Source organism: Brassica rapa, chromosome A09 (assembly GCF_000309985.2).
Source record: "Brassica rapa cultivar Chiifu-401-42 chromosome A09, CAAS_Brap_v3.01, whole genome shotgun sequence".
Lineage (NCBI taxonomy): Eukaryota > Viridiplantae > Streptophyta > Magnoliopsida > Brassicales > Brassicaceae > Brassica > Brassica rapa.
The window spans coordinates 42,754,235-42,777,701 of NC_024803.2; the positions used below are offsets into that span (position 1 = coordinate 42,754,235).

Consider the following 23,467-nt stretch of genomic DNA (forward strand, 5'->3'; position numbering starts at 1 on the left):
TATTTTTCTAAAAAATATAATATATTTTACGAATTTTAACACATTTTGATGATGAGTGATAATTTATTTAAATGAAACTATTTTAAAAATAAAATAGATAAATTTACCCATATTTAATTCATATAGTACTTCTATTTTAATATAATACATAATATAATTAAAAAATATATAAAATATTATAGAGTTTTATTTTCTTGTTTTATAATAAATTTTTAATTAACATTGAATTATAAAGTTATATTAGTATTTATGAAATTAATTAAGTGTTATTTTATAAAAAATTTTAGAAGGTTGATAAGATTTTGTTAGATTCTTTTTCAATAGAATTTGTTATACTTAAAAATAAATTTATATTTATATTTATTTTATTATTAATGTAAATAATAAAATATGCCATATTAAGTAATATTTTAGATGGTCCTAGTATGACTTGTTAACCGTAGATAAAAAAAAATGACTGATTAGATCATTTCACAAAAAATATTATTCGTGTTTTATTTTTCTGATCAGATAGAAATTAATATTCTAGTTATTATTAACGAGTAAAGAAAGCTCAAGCTTTTGACATCCCTTATATATTAAAAGAGAAGCATTGTAATAAATGCATTCACATTATAATAGACACGTGGCAGCCTTACAATGATTTGATAATAAATATGTTAACGCGTTCACACTATAATCATAAATGTGTTCACACTATATATTTTATGTTTTTTTAACATAAAACTCACATATAAGGTTTCAATAAAACTCTGGATTTTTCGGTTCGAATAAAAATAGATAACGAATCAAAATCTAAACTATATATATATATATTATTTTTATTGTTTACGGATAAAGTTGAGCAAAATATTCATAAATTTTGATTCGATTCGTTATCCGTTTTGATTTGAACCAAAAAATTTGAATATTTGAAGCTCTACGAAACAAATCAAATACTAAAATACAATATCCAAAAATAAGCAAATCACAAATACCAATATTTTTAGGAACATATATCTAATTTGATATGTTATATGCATATATATACATATATGTAAAGACTTATATATATATGTTATATATATTATACTTTATATCAATTTTACAATATTTTTATGAATTAAATTTACTATATTAGGTACTAGAATTTAAAAGGTTATATAATGTTTTATTTTTGTAATTAAATATTATTATTAAATTATTTTTAAAATTTTATTTTACTTACGAATCAAATCGGATATTCTGTAAAATTCTAAAACATTTCGGATATCCGGGTCACCGAATATCTAGGTGGCTAAAGATCGAATCGACAAGAATACTTCCAAATACCCAAATATTTGATATGTGCACACCCCTATTTACGGATATAATTTTATTTTCTTTATATGATAAAAATGACTAATGTCAAGGTCTTTTTTATTTTAAATTAATTTTATTTTTATTTTTCATGTATTATTTTGAACCAAAATATCATTTAATATTAATTAACAATATCTTTATATATTTTTCAACTATTTTTATATATTTTTTACATAAACATACATGTGCACCTTTGATATGAGCATCTTCTAACTAAGTATTAAACATACGTGTCCACCTTGATGTGAGCACCTTATAACTAAGTATTCACCACAACTGAAGTATCTAATTTTTTTTTTAAAGTTGAAATATTTTTTCTTAATACTTCTTTCACTACCGACCAAATTGTAGTGAAATGATTTGTCTTAATAATTTTTTTTTTTTCTTAAACTATTATCTGTTTAAAAACTATAATATGAAACTATTGATTCAACATGACGAATATCTAAAATTCATAATTTGAAAATAAATAAATAATATTAATTTTTGGTTTTACCGGAAAAAACCAAAAAATCAAACATTTTAACCAAATAAACTAAAATAAATATTAATTTAAAATAATAGTTATATTTTAGAAGATTAAAAACAAAAAAAAAACGTAAAACCTAACTAATATTCAGATTAAACAGAGTTAATGTCTTTTTTATTAAAAATAACAAAACTAATAATCACATTCCGCGCAAGGCGCGGGTTATTACCTAGTACATATGTATTATCCGTGTAATATAAAAGAAGTTAAAGACGTAAAATTTCCACGAGCTATTACTATTAAATATTGTCATGTGGCCATCGTAAGAAATTTCATCATTTCCACTTGCCCACGACGCAAGTGCCTTACCCCTATTTTCCAACGTACCCTATAGCTTTAAGCCTTTGCACAACTTTATTATTGCAAAAAATGTTAATGTGATGTTATTTTACTATGCTGTTATCTTTTTTGGCCGACGTGATGTAAAAATGGCCGGGATTTGTAATTGAATCGACTAAGTCACTAAGGTGTTATGGTTTTCTGACCAGTCAGGCCAGCCAGGCCACATGCGGTACCATTACACATATAGTTCATGACGAAGATTAATAGTACCTACATCAACAAACTGGAAACACATTTTCCCATATAAATAAGAAAAGTTCACAGCGTAAATAGTGAATATTCATTTTAGCATTGCATTCACATTAAGTTTGTCGTAGATTTGTGGAGAACTTTTTACTAAGCAACATGTCCATCGAACCAGTCGGAAACTCATGTATAAATCTAAACACAGTGAACAGCGTAATTGACTCCCACCCCTAAATAAAAGCACTGAAAAGCTTTATTACCAGAGTCGTAAAAAAGTGCGTGGGACGCAACTGAAAAATTCTAAACGTTACGTAAGAGAGTGTCAAAATTTACTTAATTGTTCTCCCGACTGTCGAGTGTGTTCTGTGACCCCTTTTCTTGGAAAGACATTAAAAATCACGTGTTGTGCTTTGTTTTCTGCGTTTTATTCACAAGAAAATATTAGTCTACATGAACGCTATGTCAAAATATTGCATTTGAGATATTTTGACAATTCTTTTACAATTTTGAGATACGCACCATAATATTTCATATTTTAATTATTACAGAACTTGTTAGAACTCTTAGAACATAATTAACGCTGCACGAGTTCTTATTTGATTTTTTTGGATCTGATAAAAAGAAAAAATTAAAAAACGAACCAATTGCGGGCTGCCACATATCAGTGGAGTCTGTAAACAGTATAAAAACCAAGTTAAACTCGGTTTTTATAGAAGACATGGAAGACACGGTTTTTATAAAAACAGTGGGATCTACTCCTTAATAACCAAGTTAGGAGCATCTCCAACTCACCTCTATTTCTACCTCTATAATAGCATTTAGAGGCAAAATCACTCCAGCCCATCTTTATTTTTGTCTCTAAAATAGAGATTGCTATTTTCTCCTCTATTTATAGAGGAAGAAATAGCATTCCTCTATATTTTGCTCTATATGTAGAGATCTATATTTTAGAGAAATACATTGGAATAAAACCCACCTCTATTATAGAATTCCTCTATTTTAAAGGTAAAAATAGAGAAATACATTGGAGATGGTCTAAGAGCCACCGTTAATTATGCTCTTAGTGACGATGCTCTAGCATAGTAAAATGCTACAATAGAGCTGGAGTTTCTTGCTTTTTTCTTTTTTGCTGAGAAGGGTTTACTAAGCTTCTTGGTTCTTTGTCCAATATACATATTAATAAAATGAGGATCTTAATTATTAGTAACATTGTGAAGTTGTATAAAATGAAAATCTGTAAGGAGCAAAATGGCCGACTGGGTGGCACTTAGCAGCTAGCCTTCCACATCATGCTGACAATTTCAACTTTCTTTTAACCTTGTACAAACAATGGTTTATCTATGATATATACAACTTATTAAAATGCTCATTAAATTATATACACGTAGTGTAGGTTTTGAATCTTATGATTTAAGGGAATCGATTTACAGATATAATTAATAATTCTTGATGCATAATGCTCTGTTTAAAGCTATAATTAATCTTACTTTTCATTTACATGATAAAAATTGTTTTAGTTCGTTGATTAAGCCAACTACATATGCTTATTTTGTATAAACATTTTATGCAACATATATGTGATTATTAGAAAAAGATGTGTTTATTAGATTAAAGAAAAAATAGGGTAAAAAGGTAAATTTCTTTTCTTCGTTTCTTCTTTTCCAGCTTTCTTTTTTTCAAATACTCTTTCCTAAAATGGGGGTTGGGTACACACGACAAAATGGCCTTTATATTACAGCGTCTCTGAGCTAAAGTCACAGAAAATATACAGACTCGACAAAAGAGTGAGAAAGAGAGAAAACTAGAAAAGAGAGATAAATAGTCATAGAGAAAATACCCTGATCTATTTTACTACCTTATGGGTTCGGAAGTCGTATCCGCCGTGGAAAACATGCAGCAACCTTTACTTGAGCCATCAAAATCGGATGTCGACTTCAGGATGGAGAGTGTGTTAACAGACCCTCACTTGCCTTATTACCGGCGAGTTTACTTGGCGGCGTTGATAGAGATCAAGTTTCTATTCCACCTTGCAGCTCCGGCTATCTTCGTCTACGTGATCAACAATGGCATGTCCATGCTCACTCGTATCTTCGCTGGTCGAATGGGAAGTATGCAACTCGCCGCAGCTTCTCTAGGAAACAGCGGTTTCAACATGTTCACCTTTGGTCTCATGGTACTACTTTCATTTTCTCTTTAACAAAGAATCAAATGTAAAATGAAATACTACATTTAACAAAGATGATTTTTAGTAATGTTGTTACACATATTAAAAACATTAATGCGATTATTTTGTGATTATCCGTATCCGATAAAGTAAAACAACATCAATTTGATACTCAATTAACTTTTCAAAAATATGCAGTTTACTAAAATAGTACAAAGCTTATTAAAAAAAAAATATATATATATATATTTATGAAACAATTTTTTTCAAAAAATATTAATTAACTTTTTCTTTTTGCTTTCTGGTGACACAGCTTGGAATGGGAAGTGCAGTGGAGACACTATGTGGGCAAGCCCACGGGGCTCAGAGATACGACATGCTCGGCGTCTACTTACAAAGATCCACCGTGGTTTTACTCGTCACCGGACTTCCAGTGACATTACTCTTCATCTTCTCTACACCTCTCCTCACTTTACTCGGCGAGCCAGCTGACGTGGCATCAACGGCTTCCATCTTTATCTACGGTATGATCCCTATGATCTTCGCTTACGCCGTTAACTTCCCTATACAAAAGTTCCTCCAGTCACAGAGCATCGTTACGCCTAGCGCTTACATCTCAGCAGCCACCCTCGTCCTCCACCTGCTCCTCTCATGGCTCGCTGTCTTCAAGCTTGGATGGGGTTTACTTGGTCTCTCCGCGATCCACAGTCTCTCATGGTGGATCATTGTCATTGCTCAGATCATGTATATCAAGATGAGCCCTAGGTGTCGCCGGACTTGGGCAGGGTTTAGCTGGAAAGCTTTCGACGGTCTATGGGACTTTTTCCGGTTATCTGCGGCTTCGGCGGTCATGCTCTGCCTTGAGGCTTGGTATGCTCAGATTCTTGTTCTCCTTGCCGGACTTCTCAAAAACCCTGAACTTGCTTTGGATGCCCTAGCTATATGGTAATTTTGAATTTCATTTCATTTCAAAACTATAATTTCTTTTTGCCTTATCTATAGTGGATTTAGTTTGGATTTCAATATTAAATTTAAATAAATAAATATCGATCGTTTATTCAATACTAGTGAAGATTTGAAGAATAACGAATCCGAACATATGATTAGTACGGTTTAATATTTTAGTTTTTTATTTGAAATTTTAAATCCTAAAAAAGATTTATTTAATTATTACTAATGATTTCAGAAAATTGAATCTAAATCTATATGTAAGAGTCAATAATTGGTTTCGTTTATCATTTGCGTCTTTCTACGTTTTCCATGGTTGAAAAGACAACATGAACTCCTGCGCGGGAAACCTAAAAAAGTGTTGATTACTCCAACCAAAGATCCAAGTGGTCAGTTAATTTATTACAGAGGCTGTTTTACAAACATGATTAGAAAAGTATATTACTGACTCTTTGATAAAAAAGAGGATGTATTTTTTTTAAAGGAAAATGTATAGTTATCCTTTTTAATACATTATCTTTTAGACATTATCAGTTTCTTACTTAAAACAATCATAAACTATTTGTCTTATTTGCAGCATGGCAATTTCTGCAATCTCGTTCATGGTCTCCGTTGGATTCAACGCAGCTGCAAGGTTGGTAAAAATATGTTTTTTACTCTTTAATTATATTTTTTTGCATTTTTCTCACAAGTGGTAACAAATAAGTATAAGTTGAAAACGGTGGTATGGTACTTGTTTTTAAATAACAGTGTGAGAGTTAGTAACGAATTGGGCGCTGGACATCCCAGATCAGCGGCATTTTCAACTGTAGTAACTACAGGAGTATCGTTTATACTGGCATTGTTTGAAGCTGTAGTGATCCTCTCGTGGCGGCAAGTCATCAGCTACGTTTTTACAGACAGTCCAGCGGTTGCCGAAGCCGTAGCCGAACTCTCTCCTTATTTGGCCATTACCATAGTTCTTAACGGAATTCAACCAGTTTTATCCGGTAACAAAAAGTGTATAGACAATTTAAGAGCTAAATAGTTATAAATAAAAAATGGTTAATAAGAAATTTGATTAAGACAGGTGTGGCCGTTGGATGTGGGTGGCAAGCATTTGTGGCATACGTGAACATAGGATGTTATTACATTGTGGGGATTCCAATTGGTTATGTTCTTGGTTTCACCTATGATATGGGAGCTAAGGTAATTTTCATTAGTTTGCATATATAGAGTATATATTATAATCAGTGATTAATGATTGATTAGTGTAAATTATAATTAGATGGTTAATTGATGTCAAAAAAGTTTAGATGGTTAATTATCATTTACAGGGAATATGGACAGGAATGATTGGGGGCACACTCATGCAGACTATTATCTTGCTTATCGTCACTATCCGAACTGATTGGGATAAAGAGGTAAATTAGAAACTAATATTATTTATATTTTCATAAATACAACAATTATCTGTTTAAGTTTTTGGTTAGTATGTTTCTTTTTGATTCTAAGGTTTAATATGGTTTGAATTTGAATCTCAGGTGGAGACGGCTTCGAGACGATTAGACCAGTGGGAAGACTCTCAAGCGCCGCTTCTTAAGCAGTAAACAAATTTATTTTTCATTTTCAAAAAGAATATTATGGGGAGACTTGGAGGTCAATTTTATTTTATTTCTTCTTGTTCCGATCGGTTTGTTAATGAATGGGAAAACTGATAATTTTCTGAGGGGGTTAGAGTAAAGAGATCATGTACATTTTAGAAAGAAGACGACGTAATATTGAGAAGTGAGAATGAAATGTTGAAGAAAAATTGATGTCTTGTGTGGAAGAGTGTAGTAAACCCTTTGTATGAAATAAATCAAGTAATGATGCAATAAGTTACCGTTTCACACTTGAATCATATAGTCAATCTTAATTCAATTTAAAGTTTAATAAACGATGTAATATTAAACTTCAGCGAGCGATGTAATAGTTGATAAGAAACAACGTCAAATTTTATATGTTCAATCGTAATTATTTTTCTAATAGCATTTTAGTCAGTACATAAGAATAAAAACCATTCGTAAAACTAATGTGATCTTCATGTGAATGTTGAAAGCGAACATATTGGATTTGTCAATGTGGTTCGATAGCTACTGAAAAGGTTTGGCACTTGTCAATCTGGTTTTGATAGCTACTGAAACGGGTTGGCACTTGTCAATCTGGTTCTGATAGCTACTGAAAAAGCTTGGCTATTTAATTTTCTTGAACAAACCTCTTTTTGTTTTTTTTACGGATAACCCAAAATAAGAATACAAATTAAGAGAAAGATACAAGATGATGATGATGGTCCACATGTCATGCATACTATTTATATGCACACTATACAGATTTCAGGACCATGCATAATATGGTTTTGTTCCTATATCTCGTGAGTCAATAATAATTAACTATATGTTGGGTCATTTTCTAATTTTGTCTCGTGGTGGAATTGGAAACGTACTTTGACAAAAAAAGAATAAAAGATTTGCAACTTGTGAAGCAATTATAATTGTTTCATAATATGGTTGGATACGTAATGAGATTTTAGCTCGTACGAGTTGATGAATTTACACAGACTAAACCGATGATAGAGACCGGGCATCATCTAAATCTGGACATACAGATCCATTGACCATCAAATAGTGCTTGTAACCTGATTTGGATTTCCGATTTTCGAGTTGAATAAAATTTCATTTATAAAAAAAAATCTCCCTTTTCATTTTTTTTTTTTAAAAGCTTTCATATTAAAATAAAATTGGGCTTTTTTGAAACATACAAACAAGGGTAATTAGAAAAAGCTAAAAAATGAAACTAAAATATAAAATAGAACCGAACCAATCGCTAGAACCAGTTTGATAAAACCGGGATTAAACCTAGAAAACCCTTTCCATTTGTTATTTGTACGATGTGTTTAAATGTTGGTCCAGCTTATGATTGTATACCAACGACATGTATTGAAAACAGAGTTACAAAAAAAAAAAGATGTGTAAAATATTCACCCAAAGTTCAAACAGAGTTACAAAAAATAGAATTAACACTGTCAAATATTCACCCAAAGTTCAATACTTAGTATAAAAATATTAGAAAGATGTGTAAAACACTTGGACTGTTTTTACAATTCCCACTTGTTATTATGCTTGTTTATCTTTTATTTTGGGAAATCACTAAGATATCTTAATTTATTAGTCCATGTGAGACATCATCGGGAAAAATAAAACAAACTCATTTTCCTCGAACATGTCTAAGAACTACTTGATATACTACAATCTACAATGCTAAGGAACTTATACGAAGGTGGTGTAAGTGTAACGTTAAATTAGTCCACAGTTTGGTCTAAAAATATCATTAGAAAAACAAAATGCCAGTTCACTCATCGCTGTGCGTTTCGGCTCATGACCAAATGACCAAAGTGGTCCATGGGCCATACGAAATGTTTGTACAATGAAAATATAATCTCATACTGTAATGAATTTACTCATTTGTCGGATACAACCAGCCTATGCCACCACCATGTGTGGAACTGATCATAAAATCTATAACCGCTCCATCTGAATACTACTCATACATAAAATTAATATTATTTTAGTTTGAAAGTTTTATGAACGTAAATAAAACGGGAATCAACGCTAATTAAATAAATTATTAAACTACTGACATAATCGTTTCTTTTTGAAAAAAAACATTCACGAGAATAATCGTTTCAAACGGTTGAGAAAATGAAAATAATAGTGAAGACTGTTTCGCCTCATTATTTTTCCATCTATTAGATAAGTCACTCTACTTATCACCAATCTTCTCTATTAAAAGAGAAGTACTATTTTTATCTACTATTTAGAAGTCTACTACGACCATTTCATTATTCACATAATATGACATAATAATTAATAGGAATATTAATAATAAATTAATTTTAACTATAGATTTGAATTTTATTTTCAGTTATAACAAAATCTGTTGAAAAAATCTAATAAAATCCTACTAAATTTTTAAATAATTTTTATTAAATATTACATTAATTAATTTCGTAATTAAGTAATATAATGCTTTCATTTAAATAAATTATCATCTACCACTAAAACGGGTTCAAATTTATTAATCATGTCAGATTTTTTTTATACAAATGAAGTTATTAACATATGTTAAAAATTTATTTCTACAGCTATATATTTTCAAAAATCATATGTTGAAGAATTTTTTTTATTTGATTATTTCAAATTATGAAAACTCAAAAACGTAATAAAAAGGTAAAATGTATAAAACAAACCCCTATATTAATAAAGTAATAAGAAACCTAAACAATAAAATTAAAGAGTTATAAAATACATAACACTAAGATATAAATTGTATATTTAAATTTATATAATAATATCAAAATTAAATATTTATAAAATGAAAACATACATGCACGATGTGCGGGATAAACTCTAGTTGGTTTTAAGTTGGAAGACCATCTAGCTTAACATGGCCCGATCCACGCAGTCCAACCCGGATCCACATCTATCTGGCTCAATGTTGGCCCATCGATCCTTGTTCGAGCATTCCAAAATTGACACTCAAAGAGTCATCATCTCGAGAAAAAGTATTAGACACATAATGTCCCACATCGGTAGTTGGAAGGAATTCTAAACAATATATAAGATATATATGGGTCGCTCCACTTATCACCAATTGGTTTTAAATTGAAAGCACATCTTAACACCATCCTCATTTAAAATAATAATACAAAGTTATTTGAAGAAAAAAAAAAGGAAGATCAATCAAGCTCCTTATCATCCGAATTTCAACTTGATACATTATGCTCCGATTTTGTGGGAGGAGAGTTTGATTTCCCAATGTACTTGCACGTCCTGCAACACATTCAAGATCCTTTCCATCACTTAACAAAACATCACCCTACTTGGTTACATCGTTTATATGACCAAAGTTTAAAGGGTATCATTCACCCAGCACCTGATTCTTGAATGTCTATGTGATTCTTGTTCCGTGGCTTTCTCGTGGAGCCACCTCTCGGCTTTATTACATTCACTGAAATTTCTTCGTTTGAATTGTATAAAACAAGCCCAGTTCAAGTTCCATATAAATAATGGTTATTATTATTTCAAATTCAAGATTTCGTTCCTCTTTTTATGAAAGAAAATGAACTCAAGCTTTTTTTTTTTATTGTTGATCTTATGTACGTAATAGAGATCAACATACAATTCAAGAAAAGAAAAAGATAAATACACAAGACAAGAATGTAAAAGAAATATCAAACTTCAAGACTGAAAATAGGCCTAGGTAGTCCTTTTGTTGCACCACCGTGGAACATCTTCTTCAAGGCTCTCACGCCGCTTTGAGAATGCTTTCGAATTCCACCAAAACTTACGGCGGATACTACGCTCTGTCGCAGCTTAGTCAAACTCTTTCCGATCTCTACCTTCAACCTTAAAAGCTTCATCCGTAGAAACGACGAGGAAGGAGAAGAACGCCGAGAAACCAGGTCCACTTCTTGAAGCGTTTTGTAAATCAAGAACTTGGCTCGTTGGTGCAACACCTCTTCTGGATCTTCCTTGTGCACCTTTGAGTACATGCATGGCCTTTTAAAGAGGGTCATTTTCTGGCTTTTAGTGTTTTTCCGATGATGATTATCTTTTGTGAATTGAAGCATAGAGATCTCAGAATGAAGAGAGGAGTTGAAGATGAGAAAGTATTTGTAGTAATGGCATTAGACAGTGCTGGTGCACTAACTCATAACTTGTACGGTTGTACCCAAGTTATATGATTTTTCTAATTAGAATAGTTACAGTTTTATTTGTAAGTCAAATCATTAAGATAATAAGATATGCTTAAGATATACAGGATAGTTTGACTTCCAGCTAACAATGCATAGTAAATGCATAAAATCGTCCTAATTATTATTTGCAAAATGAGGTTGTGTAAGGGTATTTTTTTTTTTTGACAGCATGTAAGGGTATTACTATGTGTTATATATGCTTACAAGATTTAGTCTATAAAGCATTTCAATTTACGAGCTTACCGCCCAAAAATACATATGAAAAATTAATATTTTAACATCTTTTTAATTTTTTTTTTGTCGGCAACATCTTCTTAATCGTATATCCTGATCACGCATATACCCTAGTATATCTGTGTTAAAAGTTAAAACAAATCGTTGATCAACGGGTTTGTATAATGTAGGAGTAATATACTGATCATCATGCTCCATGCATATATTACTTTTAAAATTTGTTTTATAAAAGCAGTCATGAGTTTGGAGACACATGCCACCCTGCCTCTACAAAGACCTCTAAAGACATAACTTTGGTCAAATCAAAGATGTCCAACTATTCTAATGCTGCCTGGAGACACTATAGTTGTGTTCTAAGATATATTTTCTGTCCATAAGTAGTATCTAGACAGGTTTTATATTTGCTGAATCAAATTACAATCTTCTTCATTAATAAACCTTGAGTTATGTGATAATCTCAAAACACACATGCTTAACTACAGTATAACTGAAACTCCTAAGCTTAACTTAAAAACCTGGAACATAACTCCAAAGCTTAACGTCAAAAAACGCAATGTACCAACTACCAACTCATTGACCATTGTAAGTTTTTAACATTCAAAACTAACATTACCACAAAAGCGTATAATGAAAGCTTAAAATCTTATTATCGCCAATTAGCCCATTCATGTTCTATACTCCTAAACCAAGCAAAGGAAATAAAGAAAACAGAAGCATCACAAACATTATTAAGAGTCAAATCTCTTCACACTCCTTCGGTATCAGTGTTGAGCAAAAGAAACTCTCCTAATGAGAGAGAGAGACAGAGAGATATATAAACTGTGTCTGTGAACATGTTCATGACAAAGTACGCAAACAACACACAGTGAAGATAAGAACACTCTCGCCAGCTAGTAGCTGAACCCGACTTGTTGCTGCTGTGGAGGTTGCTGCCCCACCTGTGGTGGCTGCTGATACCCACCAGGGTAGCCTCCGTAGTACGCATTAGGATCTTGCGGCATTGAATACCCATAATGCTCCTGTCCTTGTCCATACCCGCCGTAATAATACTGACTCGGATCAGCCGCCTGGAGAATCGATACACACAAAACATAAAGGGTCCATAAGTCCATTGACCAAACAACGCAGGAAACAACTAGAAACGTATGCAAAGGAGAATCAATGAATCACCTGTTTAGATGAAGGACTTCGTCCCCATGATAGCCTGACGGTTGTTCCACCCAACTGCATCCCATTCAAATTTCGAATTGCTTCCTCTGCACAGCTTCTGCAAAAAAAAGAGGGGATTAATCCCAAGAGTACATGATTAAACTGTTAGGTTGATACTAGTCCAAAGCCTGTTTATTATAGGCTCATATGTTAAAGAGTTTCCAGCAACAACAGTGGCACTTACTTCTCAGAAAATTGTACGAATCCACAGCGCTTTCCGGCAGGTATTTTCACATGGACAATCTCGCCATATTGGCTAAAGACATTCTTCAGATGATCATCCGTGATAGTGGGATCTAATCCACCAACAAAAACCTGTACATAAACTTAAAAATTTGTCAGAAAAGACCCCTTTGGAACATTGCCAAGCGGAAGTGCGCAACACATGTATAAGAGAAGCATATATATATAACCCACAGTGGTGTTATTTGGATCATTATCAGTTGGAACCCCTGAAGCAGCACTCTGGTATGAATCTGCATTTACACGAGAAAACCACAGTACATTGGAAAAGAGTAAGTATCTATGAATTGCACATGCACCAAAGAAATTTGAAAACACGAGAGATACATTTGCAGCCTCCTCTATAATATCCAACAGAATGCAAAGAAAGGCATGAACAAACACATACAACATGGCTCAAAGTCCAAAAAGAGAAATAGTATTCTCTGTCTGTTGACAACAGAATTGCAAAACACACATGAATAGGAAGTCAAAGTCTATCAATGGTGTTAACGTCAATCAAGTATTTTCAATATGTAGATGAGCTTGCAATAAGAATGGATCCACAACCACAAAAAAAATGAGCAATTAGATCAATGACAATCACAATTGCTTCACATTTTCCCCAACGCTTTTCGGTTGCTAAGATAGGGTAGGTCAAGATGATCATCTGAAAAATGCCTATACTTGGGACAAGGTAAAGAGGAAATGTAGCCAATACTTTTAAAATTGTAACAATCTAGCTATCACTATCATCCAAGCCCGTTATGAAAATGGTGAAACGAAAGTTTCTCACATAAATGCTACAATGACGTGAGAACTTCTAACATCTAGACTCCCGGAAGCAGTAGAAAGGAGCTTTGATGTACAAAACATAAAATAAGACAAGTGAAAAATAAGAACTGATTGGAATAAATGTTGTACTGAAAAGATAAATGGAAACCATAGCCGGGCTGAAACGTACGAAGGAAAGGGCTAATAAAAGGACAGCACGTAAACTTTAAAACTGACCTAAGCATGGGCATTCAATCAGTTCCAGGCCTCAAGATGATTAGAGAGCCTCTTGACTCCCCTGCTTTGACACAAACTGGATACAACAAGTGTGCTTATAAGAGTTCTATCCATTTTAGCTTTAACATAATTTTACTGTGGCCTGAGCGGTAAATACAGAATGTGACTTTAGAAAACTTGGCTTGGCTAAACTGAAGGAAACCTATACTAAAGCACAGCAAAACAAAAAAAAAAAATCATGGGAATGCAAGAACAAAGCAGCACATCCTTTCAGATCTAAAGCATACCTCTTTGACCAGACACACCTTTTTTGCTAGCAGCTGGCCCAATCCTCATAGGCCTACTCGAACAAGGAACACCGTTCATCTCGCTCATGGCACGTATCTGTTCACTCTCATCAGAAAACCTAACGAAACCGTATCCCTTCGTACGCCCAGTGGCTCTGTCGATAACAACCTTCGCACCTTTAACCGAAGGATACGAGGCTCTGAACGTCTCTAGCAAGACGTAGTCAGTGACATCAGCGGCGAGATCACCAACGAAGATAGTGTAATCAGGCGAGTCGTCACGTTTATCTCCTGTGCCCAACGAGGCCCAGTTCAATCTGAAGAGGTGGTCAGGAAGGCCAGGGATGGGAGTGTTGTTGTATGTTTGTAACGCTCGTTCAGCAGCGGCGTGTGATACAAACTCGATGAAACCGTAACCTTCAACTTGAGAGGTTTGCTTGTTGCGGATTACTTTAACAGAAAGAACCTGCAGAAAATAACTGACAGTGTTAAACAAAACATGACACAAAACTCGTTAACTCACTGTCACAAAGACACTAAAGTTGTTGAATTTGATCCTTTATATTCGTAAAAATCCAATCTTTCAGACAGAACACGAACAGTGATGACCAACACAAAACTCATTTAACTCACTGTCACAAGACATTAAAGTTGCCGAATTTAATTCTCAATATCACTAAAGATTAAACCTTTCAGACAGAAAACGAAAGGACACAAAACTCATTAACTCACGGTCACAAAGACATAAAATTTGTTCGAATTTGATCTTCATGTCCGTAAAAATTCAATCTCTTAAACAGAAAACGAACAGTGACGAAGACATTAAACTTGACAAGACACAAAACTCATTAGCTCACTGACACAAGACATTGAATTTGTTCGATTTCGATCGTGATGATGTCCGTAAAAATCCAATCTTTCAGACAGAACACGAACAGTGATGAAGGCATTAAAGTTGCCAGGCCACAAAACTCATTAAACTTGTTCGATTCTGACCGCGATATCGGTAAAAATCCAATCTTTCAGACAGAACACGAGTAGTGATGAGAATTGAGAAGAGAGGGTGTTTTATTACCTCTCCGGTGTGAGCAAAACAGCTGTATAGGAAATTCTCATCCATCCAAAACTGCAAGTCACCGATCCAAAGAGTACGGATCTCGTCGGCGGTCATAGGCTGGCTTGGTGGGGCTGCTTGTGGATTCCACATCTGTGGTGGAGCAGCTCCAGGCATGGCGTAAGGAGGCGGTTGCTGGTAACCGTAGTGCTGTTGAGCAGACGGAGGAGGAACGTGGTGCGGAAGGAGACCTCCGGGTGGTGGGTGCTGCATCATGATCGGAGGAGAATAAAAAGATAAGATTTGAGAACTCGGGTTTTTTGGGACCGTACAAAACTGTGATTGATGAAGAAGAAGAAGATAACAACAATGTGCTAAAGGTAGTTGATTTTGGATATTATTTTGAAATATATTACTACGGTTATTTGCATCGGATCCGTGGCGCAATGGTAGCGCGTCTGACTCCAGATCAGAAGGTTGCGTGTTCGATTAACGTCGGGTTCAAAACCCCGGTTTATACATGATCCTAAATTTTTTGTATAGCTAAAATCGGTTTAGATTCAACACAACGACGGCTGATCTGAGTTTTTTTTAATATACGAGCGCTGTATATCTGGTATTCTGGTTCCAAGAAAACCATTGGAATATATTTTTAATTTAATAAACCCAGTGTGAACCGGTATAAAACATCATTACACTTACTAATTAATGGTGTCTCTCAATGACGACTGGCTAAAAACACATGGGAATGGTCTTAACTTCTCAATAAAAATATTGTGGTTGAGATTAATAGCTTACCTCTATGAACATTTTCTTTTATCACATAACACCACGCCAGGTCAGTGGCGGATCCATGAATTCATATTAGGTGTGTCAAAATAGTAACATGTCGATTAAAATTAGAAATAATCTATTATAAAAAAGTAATAAAATGAATCATAAGAAAATGAACACTTTGGAGCCTCAAACCTAAGTTTTAGGGGTGTCAAACTTCCATACTTTAGCCAAATTTGCCAGCATGAAAAAGAAACTAACATGTAAAGTTATATAAATTTAAAATAAATTTGATAACAATTGTTTTCATGAATTTACGAAAAAGAGGATAATTCCTCAATCCTCATAAATTGAGCAAATTTTGAAAATAAATAAAAGAATACTCTAAGAAAACTAGCATTTTCATTTTTTTTCTTACATGCTGGAGAAACCGTGTGAAAATAATTTATTTTAGCGGAAATGTACTTATAATTTAGAAAGATCCAGAGTTTATACTATTTTTTCAGATTGGTTGTTTAAAACAATATTAGCCCAAATGTGTAATTGAATATCTATCCACCTTCTAGGCCGTATATGATTTAAACAAGTCTTCCTCTTTTCTTGAGGAGACAACTTTCGAATAACTCATTGACCAATTTCAGACTCTCTAAAGACCGACCAGTTTTTCAAACTTTTCTTCATATCAAAATTATAATATTTTCCCTTTGTACCACCCTATCCTATGCCTGTCAAAATCAATTTAAATGGTAATTGGATATGGTATGGTTAAAATTACGGAAAATTTTGCAAAAATGATTTTATTTACAATACAAATTTGATATGGGAACTTCTTATTCTTTCAACATTTATTAATCAGAATTATTCTTAATACTGAACCATATAGAAAAAAACTAAACTTATGAATGAAAACTCTCAGAGGACATAAATGGAAATAAATGAGTTCAAGATTTGTGTCAAAAACGCCTAACTGACTAAGTCCCATTCACTTACATACGTAAAAAGAAGCTCGTTAAAAAAAAAGTGAAATCTTCCTAATCTAGTTTTCCCTAAATTTAATGTATGGATGGCCCAGTGTGTCAGGCTTGGAAGGTTACAAAATTTATCTAGGGTAAGATTGTACGAACGATAGTGTTTACGTTTGTACACTAAGTGAGGCCAACACATAAACTTAAGTTTTGACTTTGATAGACCATTCACTATAACTTTCATCCTTTTATACAAATACTTTCGCCTTTTGATCCATTTATATCTTAGTTAAGCACACGTATATAAGTAAGTATTATGGCCGTTTCTGTTTATAAGAGTGTTATGATGGGTTTTAAAAATATATTCTAAGTTTTTATATACTCCCCCTCCCCCAAAGAAATGATATATGTTCTTTCATCGAAGTTAATGTTATTCACCGTACTACTGGTAGCCCCAACATATTTGGGTGGAATTTAATTGACCACCTCACGACTGACAATTTCATTGAAATTTGATAGGTCTGCGTCAGCTTACCAATTTCTTTTTGGTACCCAAAGAAAAATGTATAGCTGAATTTAGTCGAAAATAGAATCTAAATATTAATTCTCTTTTGACTAGACTATACACACATTACACATCTACAATGCTTTTAATAATAAAAGCAAAAACGTCACTCCAAAATCCTAATCCGCATATTTAATACAATGTAATAATACAATGTAATAGTAGCATCAAATTTTCATAATATACTGTTATACAAGTACAAACACATCAACCAACCGAAATGCATATGATAATATATGGTTTAACATCATCAGACACAAAAGCATCTTAGAAATATATATTGAAAACGATAGCAACAAACCACACTATGAATAGCAAAGATTAATGCATACAAAAGCATACCACATCACAAACCTGACCCGTTCCAGCTCGAATGTATCCATCAAGTCCTTGACTGGATCCGAGCTTTGAGAGAGTTTTTCATCACGACGGTAAACGCGTAAGTCTCGGTCGGGTCGGGTGGAGAATCCGGAACCGGGATCCATTTAAACGAATGGATCATCCTAGCAAGCATCAAGTTAATGTGTAGAATCCCCAATGACCAAGCCGGACAGATCCGACGACCCGCACCAAAAGGCAACATTGTTACACCACGTGTCCCGGTCCAGTCAGCATTAACACCATCTCCACCGGCTAAAAACCTCTCGGGTCGAAACTTACCCGGATCCGACCATATCTCCGGGTTCTCAGTAACCCAAGCAGTGTAAAACTCCACGTACGCCCCTGCCGGAATATCATACCCGCCAAGCTCCGTATCTTTCACGGCGGCGTGAGAGAGAAGAAAATGTCCAGGAGGATGTCTACGGAGAGTCTCTTTCACTATTGCCTCCAAGTAAGGCATCTTCGCCACGTCGTCCTCTTCAACGACGCCGTGTTTGCCAACAACTCCAACAACTTCCTCGTACAGCTTCTCTTGTATGTTTTGGTCGGTCACTAGATGAAGTAACGCCCATTCAAGCGTAGTTGCACTTGTGTCCGTACCGGCCGAGACAATCTCCGAACACAAAGTCACTATCTCTTCATCTCTTAGCTCACCGCCTCTCTCCACCGGCTTCAAACTAAACAAAGAATCCACATAAGCTGCACCAATGGGACTCACCATCTCTTCGTTAGGACTCTCCTTAGCGTCAACAAACGCACGACGGTTCTTGATCAATGGCACGAGACACTCTAGCTGCGTCTTTCTTAGCTCTCTCGCTTCTCTAACTTGACGCCGAAACAACGGAGTGAAAACCGGTAAAAAGTCAGGTAACTTCGGTGAAGTTATAAGCATGACGTCCTTAAGTACATTCTCTATGTTCTTGATCTTTTCCTCGCTGATCTTGGCTCCGAAACAAAGACATATCAAGATGCTACAAATCGTTAGCCTACATTGACTCATAACTTCAACAAAACCTTTCTCAACACTCTCCGTTTGAATCCTCTTCATATGATTCTCCATAGCCCACGTCCTTATCCACGAGCATTGCTTAACTCTCGTCGGCGTCACAAGCTCCGTCACAAAGTTCCTCCTTAGAGTCCTCCACAAAGATCCGTACTCAGCCGAGTTGATAGCGCATTTTCCGACGCTAAAAATGAGGCGGATCGGTGAGTCCGGTGGCCGGGAAGCGAACGTAGGGCCGCGTTGGACTAGAGCCTCGTGGATGAGTTTCTCGTCCGTGACAATAATCATCGTACGTTGTCCCATTTGCATGGTGAATATTGGACCGTACTTTTTACGTAAGTCACGCATTATGAAGACGAAATGTCGACCTTGGAATATGACTTGGAGTAGGTTTCCGACTAGTGGCCATCCTTTTGGTCCCGGCGGGATGTTCATGCGACATTGGCTGCTTCGGGAGGAGGAGTAGCGGCGCCACCACAGGTTGAGGAAATAGAGAGCAAACAAGAAAATGATAACATCAGTAAGATCCATATTTGTTTATTATCTGAGAGAAAGTGATGGAGATAAGTGAATAAGAATGATAGATGGAGTAGTTTAGGGAAAGTGTTTGATGAATGGAGAGTAAACTAGGGCTCTTTATATAGAGAAAGTATACATATCTATGTGTGATGAAGTGATATGCCCACATGAACCTTGGGAGTAATTGGTGTCACCAACCATCTTTGTGCATTTACTTCCTATTCTATATAATTGGTATAAGTTCATCAAGTTTATAACTAGCTTTAACCTTATTAATAAATAAATAAATATCAGCAGTAAAAATTTAAATGTGTTTCTAAAAATGTGTTTATGAGGCTGTGTTTAAATGTGTTTCCTTGATATATTTAAATGTGTTTCTAAAAATTAACTGCAAAGAAAGATTTTAGAAGTTACAAATTATATAGATACACTGTTTTATCCCTCTGGCATTTTCACACCGGGGGGGGGGGGGGGGGGGGGGGGAGAATTAGTTGCAAGATAAATTCTATTCCTAACTATGAATCAAATGCTCACAATTTAATAGTATGTTACTCCAACAAATGTTCAAACTTCTACCCTATTCCAACAAAAGTAAAAATCTATTAATCTGTATTATAGGACCTGCTCTGTGTGAGTAGTACACTAGTACTAGACAGTAAGCTTCTGAGTATTTATTACTCTCCGTAGAATTAATAGAGATTGGTGGAAGTTAGTTGGCCAAGTGTTAATGCCTTTATTGGATCAATTATTTTAACCTATTCTTTTTCATCTCATTTCTCAAAGATAGCGTAGCTCTACGTCTTTCTAATATATATACATCTCTTTTTAGACTATGCTTATAGTTTACACGTATATCAAAACTAATGTTTGTCGTCCGTAGGTACGTGAAATTCGATATGTTTCCCAAAATTTACAATGATTCATCTTGAGAAAACCAATTCATATGAAGAACACATTCTTAATGATAGGCAACGATGTAAGCTGACTTCTTGATTGACCTCTTATAACAAAGAAAATGAAAAAGATGAAATGAAAACACATATGATATGTTTATTGGGCCTTGTATTTAACTTTCAGATTATACAATGGAGTGGGTAGTTTAATCAGTTGATTCTTGGATCTTTTTGGACAAAGCTAAACTAAAATTATACATTTCATAGCACTAGGCCAATATTTTAAGCCGTTGATCTTCCAACTCCTTATGCTCATAACATTAACTCTCATGAGATCTTCACAGGAATCTTCTTTAGTCCTCTGCTTTCAGTATCTTGGTGCATCAAACACCCCTCACTGCTTTGCCTTCAAATATTTAAAACAAAAAATGAGCATCATTAACCAAACACTCACAAGAATCAAAGAGCTTTAAGTTCAGATCAAATGTGAAATGCGGTACAGCATTGGACTATTAGTTTTAGTCCTTTGTTTTGTTTTACCTGAGAATAGATGAAAGTTCCAAGAATCGCAATGGCAGCACCTAGACCATTGACAGGTCTAATCGGGGTATGGAAGATGATGATGGAGGCCACAATGACTGAGATTCGCTTCATTGTGTTCCCAACGCTAAACGTCAAAGGAGTAATCTGGTCGAGGGACATGTATGAGACTTGATTATACAAATGGTAGAACACACTTTGTGCCACTACCCACCTGAATGCAAACATTTACAATCAAATACCAAACAAAACTTATCTTCTTTGTTCTAGATCAAAGGATCATATAGTAAATTACCAGACAAAGTTTGGTCCAATTTCAGAGACAGCGTTTTGCCAGCCAGCAGCCCACATTTGAGGACCTTCCACGGCAATGGCAAAAGGAGTGACGAGAAGAAGAGACATCATAGATAAACAAGCGTAGTAGTTCATCCCACTCACTGAATTCCCCTTCATCCCCTTCTTTGAGAATATGTTGCGAAACACAAACGCCAAATTTGATATCATGGCCCCCATAAACCCTGCACAAAGAGAAACCAAGAAACAACATTACATCTTCATCTTGCATCAGACGTGACTCATACACCTTACTGAACTACAAGAGGATGTCTCTAAATACCGATCATATTGAAGTTGAGCTCTGTGACAGCAGCGAGAGCACATCCTCCAATGATTGGTAAGAGAGAAAGGTAAACAGGTAGAGGGAATGTTTCTCCTAAGAATAGCCTAGACACGAGAACGCTAAAGGCTGGTTCACCACTCTTGATGATGTGTGTGAAGGACACTGCCACTTTGGACATACTCACCGTAGCTGCTACATGTCCTATCGTATGCGCCACCGCCACCTAAACAATCGAAACCAGTATAACTATTCCATCAGCTTGGCACATTTATCGGGAACCGAAAAATTGAAACAGAATCGAATTTCGTAAATATCCTTTTTAGAATCAGAAAACCAAAACCAATGAAACCAATGGGTATCCGAATTTTTAAAATACAAATTATATACCTAAAAATAATAATTATATGTAGTTTTTACTAAAAATATCATAAAAATACTATTTATAAATCGAATAACCCAAAAACTAAAATAAATGAATATTTTTATCCAAAATATTAAAATTATCCAAACTACTCTATATTAGCATGTTCCCAACTTTGCTACCTGAACTGAACTGAAAACCAAAATAATCGAACCATAACCGAACCAGTTCTGTAAATTTCTAGAACTGAACTGAACTGTTTGGTTCCTAAATTTCTAGAACGAAAAATGCTACCCGAACCAAAAACGTTTTGCCCAGGCCTACCCCATCAGCAGTTACACTCTTAATCAAGAAAATTCTGAGGATTCAGAATCAACCAACAATACTAATGAAACTGTAAAAGTCTGAAACAGTTGAAACCAATAACACCTATGAAAGCTAAAGTCTTTACCGGGAAGAGAGTTTTCCAGAAATCGAGATCGGTCTTAGGAGCCTCAGCGACTCGAGTGACCCAAGAGACGAGCATCATCAACGACCCACAAGCGAGAGAAAGCGTCGAGGTCAGCCACGGGTAAGGAAACGCGTTCAGAACCTTCTTGTTGTAGATATTGAACACAACGTTCAGCGCCCACCAAGTCGCGAAGTAGATCCCAATCTTAACCTTCTGCCCTGACTGTTCATCAGGAACTTCCACACCGATCTCAATCGGCTGAGACCGGTCCGCCTCGTAAGCTCCAACCCTGAAACCATCACGCCTCTGCTTCTCCGCCACCAGAGAAAAAGTCGAGAGATTGTGGGGAGATGAGACGCGGAGAGGGGAGTTCTCGAAGTTTCTGATGATGGGTAAGGGAGAAAACCGGAGCTTTGGAGAAACTGTTCGTCTCACGGCGGCGATTGCGGTTAAGGAGGAGGAAACCGGTTTAATCGAAGAAATCATCTTTCTGGGGGGAAATTGACAATTGGGTAATTGGTTTAGGCGATGATCTCGAGGTGGGTATTGAGGGACAAAGCTAAAGGAATGGTTTTTTTTCTTGTTGAAGATTGGGTTTTGATAGAAAGAGAGAGAGAAGAGCCGTTTTTGTTTCTTGTGAAGATGGAAGAGACGGAGGAACCAGACGGGTTTTATAGGGGTAAAGAAAGAGGTGAGGGAGGGAAAGTATGGGTTTTTTGTTTAATTACTTAAATACCCTTGAGTTGTGGCTATTCGTTAGCTCCATGAGATGGGTATTTACGTCTCTGGCTAAGTTGGCCGTAGAGACTATCCATAAGCTAAGTTAAGCATAGCATCCCTGTTTGATATTATTCATTCTAAGAATTGAAATTAAAATACGAATTAGTAGTTATTTAGCAAAAGAAAACCCAATTGTTAATTTCATCAAATTAAGAATTAGCTGACTGGTCGAAGTTTACTTAAATTTGGAATGAATCTTTTGTTTTGTTGTTTACCAATAAGAACTTTCATTATGAGCCCTTGAATTCTACTATATAGTCTAATTGGATACATATTACAAGTATTTCATGTGAAGTGAATATGAACCGTTGAA

The 23,467-nt window shown here is 34.8% G+C and overlaps 5 protein-coding genes and 1 non-coding gene across 7 annotated transcripts; 2 read left to right on the forward strand and 4 right to left on the reverse strand.

Moving 5' to 3' along the window:
* Positions 1-4,206: 4,206 nt before the first annotated feature.
* LOC103843230 (protein DETOXIFICATION 36) lies at positions 4,207-8,781 on the forward strand. Its single transcript, XM_009119931.3, has 7 exons — positions 4,207-4,571; positions 4,876-5,507; positions 6,088-6,144; positions 6,261-6,499; positions 6,580-6,698; positions 6,827-6,913; positions 7,034-8,781. Exons 1-7 carry the CDS (start codon positions 4,257-4,259, stop codon positions 7,097-7,099), a joined length of 1,515 nt encoding a protein of 504 aa, XP_009118179.1. The 5' UTR covers positions 4,207-4,256; the 3' UTR covers positions 7,100-8,781.
* A 1,390-nt stretch (positions 8,782-10,171) lies between these two features.
* LOC103843231 lies at positions 10,172-11,901 on the reverse strand. Its single transcript, XM_033280715.1, has one exon. The coding sequence runs from the start codon at positions 11,158-11,160 to the stop codon at positions 10,762-10,764; it is 399 nt and encodes a 132-aa protein (XP_033136606.1). The 5' UTR covers positions 11,161-11,901; the 3' UTR covers positions 10,172-10,761.
* Positions 11,902-12,219: 318 nt separating this feature from the next.
* Positions 12,220-15,686, reverse strand: LOC103843233 (polyadenylate-binding protein RBP45B). 2 transcript variants are annotated; one of them, XM_009119934.3, is made up of 6 exons: positions 15,325-15,686; positions 14,268-14,715; positions 13,147-13,205; positions 12,914-13,044; positions 12,691-12,787; positions 12,220-12,587 (listed from the first exon to the last, which is right to left on the reverse strand). In XM_009119934.3, exons 1-6 carry the CDS (start codon positions 15,577-15,579, stop codon positions 12,411-12,413), a joined length of 1,167 nt encoding a protein of 388 aa, XP_009118182.2. In that variant the 5' UTR covers positions 15,580-15,686; the 3' UTR covers positions 12,220-12,410. The 2 variants fall into 2 exon arrangements, with proteins under 2 accessions (XP_009118182.2, XP_009118181.2); XM_009119933.3 differs by having other exon boundaries at positions 14,250-14,715; positions 15,325-15,684.
* A 49-nt stretch (positions 15,687-15,735) lies between these two features.
* On the forward strand, positions 15,736-15,807 carry TRNAW-CCA. The gene has a single exon. It is a non-coding gene; the product is annotated as a tRNA-Trp (tRNA).
* A 1,916-nt stretch (positions 15,808-17,723) lies between these two features.
* Positions 17,724-19,624, reverse strand: LOC103843234 (cytochrome P450 77A3). The gene has a single exon (XM_009119936.3). It carries the CDS (start codon positions 19,520-19,522, stop codon positions 17,990-17,992), a length of 1,533 nt encoding a protein of 510 aa, XP_009118184.2. The 5' UTR covers positions 19,523-19,624; the 3' UTR covers positions 17,724-17,989.
* An 863-nt stretch (positions 19,625-20,487) lies between these two features.
* Positions 20,488-23,029, reverse strand: LOC103843235 (glucose-6-phosphate/phosphate translocator 2, chloroplastic). The gene is made up of 5 exons (XM_033280713.1): positions 22,375-23,029; positions 21,560-21,785; positions 21,239-21,461; positions 20,944-21,157; positions 20,488-20,809 (listed from the first exon to the last, which is right to left on the reverse strand). The coding sequence occupies exons 1-5, from the start codon at positions 22,858-22,860 to the stop codon at positions 20,798-20,800; spliced, it is 1,161 nt and encodes a 386-aa protein (XP_033136604.1). The 5' UTR covers positions 22,861-23,029; the 3' UTR covers positions 20,488-20,797.
* Positions 23,030-23,467: the final 438 nt, after the last annotated feature.